General features: G+C 38.9%; 1 protein-coding gene across 4 annotated transcripts in view; it reads left to right on the top strand.

The window, feature by feature from the left end:
• Positions 1–227: 227 nt before the first annotated feature.
• The window catches only part of mmp23ba (matrix metallopeptidase 23ba), an 83,356-nt gene continuing 76,074 nt past the window's right edge, over positions 228–7,509 (top strand). For 2 of the 4 annotated variants that reach the window (XM_034171938.1, XM_034171940.1), the window contains exon 1: positions 228–667. In XM_034171938.1, the coding sequence (XP_034027829.1) occupies positions 503–667 (165 nt within the window). In that variant the 5' untranslated portion in view covers positions 228–502. The remainder of the gene's footprint in view (positions 668–7,509) is intronic. The other 2 variants (XM_034171939.1, XM_034171941.1) reach the window with 2 other exon arrangements.

The following is a 7,509-nucleotide window of genomic DNA, read 5'->3' as shown; positions in this document are numbered from 1 at the left end:
CTGCAGGTAGTGATCAGAGTCAGATGGAGCATTTCTTTTTTTAGTTCGCAAACCTCTTTTTTTGCACGTGTTGATTACAGCGGTTTGTTTGGAGTTGTGGTCCTGCATGCTCTGTCTTTCCGTTTGTTTTCCGTTGAATGCACGCCACTCTGCAGCCTGAAAACTGGGTTACAGTTTATTTCAGCTGCATTATTGCATAAACCTCAGGAATAAGACATCTGATTCTGCTTTATAACTCAACCCTTGTGGTTCCACCAAGTGGTTTGATGGACGGAGTGCGTTTGGTTTTCATTAAATCGTCTCGCCGCTGACCCCCTGCCCCATCTGGAGTAATGTGAAACCAGCCCTCTGGCAGACGCGCTGTGCGGAAGAGTGTCGGCTGCGCACACAGTCTGCGCCGCTCCGCGCTGCACCAGCTCCCAGAGGAACACCGCAGACCAACGTGCGATGGGCAGCTACCGGGCATAGATGGTAAACCTGTGCGGCCGTCGGTGAGGGATTTATGTGCTCTTCCTGGAGGTGTGATATCGCAGCCATGGTTTGCTGTCAGACTCCCAAAAGTTCGCAGAGACGCGCCTGCGGCTGCGCTCCCGTCCTGGCTGCGGCGCTGCTCAGCCTCCTGCTGTGCGCCGGGATGCCGCCGGCGGCTTCCTCCTGGAGCTCAGAGGTATGCTGTCTGTCACCGCTTCATGTCAGCTGCGAAGACAAAGTGAGCTTTGCAGGTCCTCAAGTGCAGATCTGTCTTAGCTGTCATTCGAAAAGCACAGAACTCCTTAAAGAAATCTGGTGGTTTAAATTCGCTTTGAGTCTCCCTGAAGCCCGGTGTCCCTGTGTGACGGCTGTCTGACGTCATTTAAATGTCAAACGCCAGCCTTCAGTTCGGCGGGTATCTCCACAGACCAACTGTTATTTTCATAAAATATTAACATTTCTAAAGGACTGTACCCCTGATTATCAATAAAATGCACCCCCTGGCATTTAAAATTGTAATTAAATAAATGATTTGTGTTTTCCTATACATAGGTAACACAATTATTATGCAATTCAAACAATATACTTTATGTATTTTAAATAAATACTGTCATTATTATTGATTTAGAGTAATTATATTTTATTAATATTAAATACGTAACGCTGAGGATTATGCATTTCAAATGAATAGGATTAATGCATATGCATCATGTAAGGTTTATTTGGTAGGTTTGTATTAAAATGATCTAAAAAAGTAAATGGGAATTAGTCATGTAATAAAATTACATAAATCTTAAAAGTTAGGGTAAATATTTCTGTGAGTGTACAATTTCAGGATAACTAAGGGGGCACTCAGAGTGCTCTTCTTGTATGCCAATAAATAAATAAATAAATAGTTTGGTTCAGATTACCTGACTGACCCCTTTTTATTTCATTTCATTGTATTTATATATTTATTTTGCTTGTGCAATAATTTCTCATAAAAGCAACACTTCGATTGGTTTAGTCGCTATGAAAGATGGTGTCAAAGACTGTCTTTCCACACAAGCTGTGCAGAAATTGTAATTAATGTCCAAGGTTGGGTAGGATTACTTTGAAAGAATACTTGTGGATTACATGTATGTATGTACATACATTTGGATTACTTGTAATCTGATTACTTTTGGATTACATTTCAAAGTAATCCAACCCTGTTAATGTCCAAAAATTCAGTCATGTACCCCAGGTAAAGATGGTGCTGCCTTTCCCGGGGCATTATATGATGAGACAAGTGCTTGTAGAGGGCCACCCATCATTTGATTCGAAGGGTACAACACACTGTAACATCACCGACATGAGATTTGGTGCACACACACACGATAGATGCGTTTCAAATATTCATATCAAAAGGTCATGTCATGGTGGTGAAGAAAATACAGAGGTGTTTATGCTTTAGAAACAATTAAACATTTAAAGACAAATGGAAAAAAATGGGGTGGGGCAGGTAGTTTATTTATAGAAAAGGCCAACACCAGTGTAGACATTGATCTGCAGTAGTATTTTCTTGTACACAGTGGAGCAGAGTACTGTAACAATAATTCATTTCTGGAAATAAGCACCAAGATTGGCACACATACTCCTTTGACTCTTTTTTGAAAAAACTGACTGGACACTTGAATTTTCAGTGGGTGGCCAGGTAGGGGTCAATTGAAGAATTACACAGGGGTCAAAATAAAAGGTGCTCCAATCATATTGAAAACTATACCACATTATTTGTCTGATCACAAAGAATCCAAAAAGGTATAGTTTGGACTATCTGTGACTAAATGTTATGGAGTTTTGGGGTAAAAACAACAACAATGGTGACAAAGGTCAATTTCAGTTTGTACAGGTTAATAAGGTTTTAAAAAGGAATAGTTTGCACCATGTGTCATGCTTAGTTATCACGTTATGGGGTAACATATGTCACATGTCATAGAATCAACCTGGTCTCACGGCAAGTCGTGATGCAGCAGCACGAAATAAACAATATTGTGATGAAAAGCGCCTCATTTTCGTCACAGCAGCACAAATTCATTCTATTTCATTCTGTGTTCCGGTGGTTATGGTTAGGGTTGGGGGAAGGAGTAGGGTTAGTAATATTTAGTTTAAAAAAAAACCCGTCATGAAAATTTGACTCATTTCGTGACAGGAGCATAAAAAAAAAAACGTGAGACTGGGCTGCATAGAATATTGTTTGACGTTTACTTTGCAGACCAACCATTCAACACAGTCAAAACTATTTCATTTATTAATCCTATTAGCGCAACCAATAATTTGCACCACTTTTAACCAAAGTTAGAGCAACTTTAATTTTTGTGATCACCACACTGACAGATCACACTGAAAGCGACGCCGCTTTAGAAGTTTAAAGAGTCACAGCACATCAGGTCGTCTGATGATCACACCGACAGGGATCTCGCTTTAAAAGTTTAGAGTTACAGCACTTTATTTGATCACGCCTGATCGATCAATTTGTCTGATGGTCACACCGACAGGGATGTCGCTTTAAAAGTTTAGAGTTACAGCACTTTATTTGATCACGCCTGATCGATCAATTTGTCTGATGGTCACACCGACAGGGATGTCGCTTTAAAAGTTTAGAGTTACAGCACTTTATTTGATCACACCCGATCGATCAGGTCATCTGGCGCTTTAACAGTTTAAATCATCACAGCGGTTCTGTGTGTTCAGAACGCGACACCGGCATCTTCCGAGAAATGCACATACAGCAGCAACTTGCTTTAAAATGCTAAGTTTCCAGCCACGACAAGGAACTAAAGTATTTTCAGATGTCGTTTTCCAAAATCAAGATGCTTTATTATGTGGATATGTGTCCGTCGGACTGTGATGATCAATGGGACTGAATCGAACACGTAATATTTACTCCGTGTGTGAATGAAACAGTGTGTCCGCATGGGGACTGGAGGTTTCAACCAATCAGTGGCCAACATTAATGGACGTATTTAAACTTATTAGTAGATTACAAGAAACGTGTGCCAACAATCACAAAACGTACCTACAACTTATGTCCAGCATGTGCGGGATGTATGAGTCACACACTGGCATGCGTTGAAAATTGTCAGCATGTCCAAAATTTTTCAAGGAGCTCAGCATTTTAGGACATCAGCAAGCTTCAACATGCTCTTAACCTATGAAAAACGTACCCTTATTGGACTTATGCCAGCGTGTTTTAATATGGTTGGCATACGCTGGCTAAATCATCAAGGTGTGACAGGGCCTTTAGTTTAGTGAAATGTGAAAGGCTGTACACCTTTAAGGAGTTCTTGGCTCCATCTCTGTTTGCAGAGTTACTCCATAATTTAATGACATTTATCCCAAGTCTTTTTTTAACTTGGTCCATTGGTTTTTGAGTAATTTTACTTACAATCCAACAGTCACAAGGGCACATCACGTGTTTGACAGACATACTGTAAAAAATTTTCACATTACTTTGCTTCATTGTGATTACGCAAAATTTGGTCTTTTTTCTCCCTTTAATTCTTTTTAAATATTCTGTGATCATGCAGCTTAAATTATTTGGTTTCCTGCAGCTTGTCTGCATTATGCACCAGAACAGTTGCTGCTGGTCTCAGGGAGTCTGATGAATTTTACTGTCAGTTTGAGTGATGAGGAAAAAGATGTCGCTCTGCACAGGGTTGCCCCCCCAATGTGATGCAGCGCCGAGGGACAGCTTTATGTACCACACACTCTCATCACATGTCCGTCAAGGAAAATAACAATTACATGTGTAATTTAGATAAACTACTAGAGTAAAATACCCCTTAAAAATAGAAAAATATTAAGTTCTTCATTTGGTGAACAAATAAACTTGTGTTAATATTTTGTTGTATCAACATTATTTGAATTTATTTGGCACATTCATTTTGCAATCAGTGTGGACTGCTTTAGTGTCATAAGTGTGTAACGATGATATCGATCATTTTGACGAAGTCGCTGTTAAATTGTAAAGATAATATTTATTGTTATGTTGAAGTTCTCCTTCAAAATGTAGCTTGCAATTCCTCAGTTGTAAGTCAGTTTGGGTAAAAGCATCACCCAAATGAATGTAATGTAAAATCTTGGCGGTGCACTCAAGAGAGAGCACAGCTCTCTGCCAATAGGCAACAAACCCTTCAACCACATTAACCCCAGCCCATGTTCTGAACCTTCCACCATGTGTGATTTAAAAAAAAAAAAAAAAAGACTATTATTATTATAAATTTTTGGCCATGTGGCATGTTGGGAAATCCCTTGCAAATGCCATTCACAAGCTGTCGTTTCACAGTGAGATAGAACCTTTACCAGGATTACTGAAGAACTTATTGAGTGATCTTCATGAAATATTCTAGAAGTGCGAGGTGTGAGTTAAGCAAGAACCCCGGATCAGACCTAGGGACATTTTTGTCAAAGTTGCTAGAGGATTATTTCACAATTGTTTATCAGTTTCTTATGAAATTATGCAGCGACTTTAAAAAACATCTGTTGAAAGGGTGGAATATAATTTCTTGTTAATATGGTTTAATGTCGTGCTGCAGTGTGGCTGTGGCCTGTGGTCTGTTAAATGCTCATTTACATTCCAGACATGGGGTTAAATACAAAAGTATTTGTATTTGAAAATACTTAAATACATTTTTTGGAGTATTTGTATTTGTATTTTCTGATTTTGAATTCAAAGTATTTGTATTTGTATTTCAAATACATCACTGATCCCAAGTATTTCCAAATACTTTTACAAATACTTTTTCAAATACTTTTCAAACTTGGGAATCTCTGTGACACCGTGTTGAATATCGATTGTGATAGTTTGATTATTGCCTGTGATATTATAATAGTGAATTTGTGATAAAACATTCAATCCTTTACTTATCAACAGTATTTGGTCATGCTATTTTCACAATAAATTGTCACCAGTTTATCAGTTTTTGTGTTGATTTATTGTTTATAGTTCATAGAAAGTATTTGTATTTGTATTTGAAAAAGTACAAAGTATTTGTATTTGTATTTGGAATTCGAAAATCTAAAGTATTTGTATTTGTATTTAAATACAATGCAAAGTATTTGACCCCATGTCTATTACATTCATAAGAAACTGACACCAATGACCAATGACAAGTTTAAAACAAAGAAGGATTGGTAATATTGTTTGTTTTGTACTGCAACTGATGCAGTCAATCTTCAACAAACAAACAGATTTAAGTGAAACAAAACCTCATAATGTTCTCTTTGCCACAGTTGCCATGTTCTTGTTTATGGGGAAATGTTTGGTCTCTAAATGAAATGTAAACTGCAAGAGTCAATGTCTTTTGTGATATGGACCCTGTGCTGTCATGTGACAGTCATGTGCTGATGTCATCATTCTGGAGGGCAAAGGACATGCTGGTGACACTAAGGACAGATCTGTAGTAAATAATACAAATTTAAGATTAGAGTTGAGTCTAAATGAACGTGTAGAGCCAAAACATGCATGTGCCCTACCTTCCTCCTATCATAAAGCAGCACGTGTCATTGTTTAAATTGAGAGTACACTTACACTCATCTGTGTGCCCACGGGCATGGTGGTTTTAAAATGAGGTGTGGTCATGCACAGCGTTGTTGCATTGCTATCATGAGGCAGCTGAAAGTGATGACACCACACATCAATGAAGCCTGATCTAAAGTTGAACACAACTTTAGATTGAGTTTTCCTGTGATTTATACAGAGCAACATTCAGGTATGCCTTACACAGGCAGGTTCATGTCACATGTACTCTGCATGTACACACAATGAAAATAAAAAGTCAACACAAATGAGAAAAAAAAATCACCTTACTGCTTCACCTCAGGGAGCTTTGGTGGCGGCTCTCCACTGACACAATTTAATGCGCTGTGTACTAAGCCTCAGCCTCCAGTACTGAAAAATGAAGCCAATGCAAAAGTGCCAATACCTGCAGTTCCGTGAATGGCCACTTGAGGATGACTCCAAAAGCATGTCACTCCCCTTGAAGCCCATTTTAAAACTTCCAACTCGGTTCAGAAATATTTCAGAGTTTGCAGTCTGTTATTTATTGCATTGAGTTCGCCGTAGGTCTGTCGTAGCTCAGAATATTAATTGCATGTTAATGAGGACAGATTATGACAGAAAGGATTTGTAGGGGGAGGTGAAAACTATAAAGTCATGCTTTTCTCTTTGAAAGCCTGAGGAAAATGGGACATTCAAGACATTGTTCAGAAGAACAGCGTAGTTTGATTAAAAAGTTGATTGGAGAGGGGAAAACGTATACGCAGGTGCAAAAAATTATAGGCTGTTCATCTACAATGATCTCCAATGCTTTAAAATGGACAAAAAAAAAAAAAACAGAGACGCGTGGAAGAAAACGTAAGACAACCATCAAAATGGATAGTAGAATAACCAGAATGGCAAAGGCTCACCCATTGATCAGCTCCAGGATGATCAAAGACAGTCTGGAGTTACCTGTAAGTGCTGTGACAGTTAGAAGACGCCTGTGTGAAGCTAATTTATTTGCAAGAATCCCCTGCAAAGTCCCTCTGTTGAATAAAAGACATGTGCAGAAGAGGTTACAATTTGCCAAAGAACATATCAACTGGCCTAAAGAGAAATGGAGGAATATTTTGTGGACTGATGAGAGTAAAACTGTTCTTTTTGGGTCCAAGGGCCGCAGACAGTTTGTGAGACGACCCCCAAACTCTGAATTCAAGCCACACTTCACAGTGAAGACAGTGAAGCATGGTGGTGCAAGCATCATGATATGGGCATGTTTCTCCTACTATGGTGTTGGGCCTATATATCACATACCAGGTATCATGGATCAGTTTGGATATGTCAAAATACTTGAAGAGGTCATGTTGCCTTATGCTGAAGAGGACATGCCCTTGAAATGGGTGTTTCAACAAGACAATGACCCCAAGCACACTAGTAAATGAGCAAAATCTTGGTTCCAAACCAATAAAATTAATGCCTCGCAGATGTGAAGAAATCATGAAAAGCTGTGGTTATACAACTAAATACTAGTTTAGTGA

The sequence above is a fragment of the Thalassophryne amazonica genome, chromosome 6, assembly GCF_902500255.1.
Source record: "Thalassophryne amazonica chromosome 6, fThaAma1.1, whole genome shotgun sequence".
NCBI classification, from domain to species: Eukaryota; Metazoa; Chordata; class Actinopteri; order Batrachoidiformes; family Batrachoididae; genus Thalassophryne; species Thalassophryne amazonica.
Note: the sequence above shows the minus strand (reverse complement) of the source record. Positions and strands in the feature narration are given on the sequence as shown.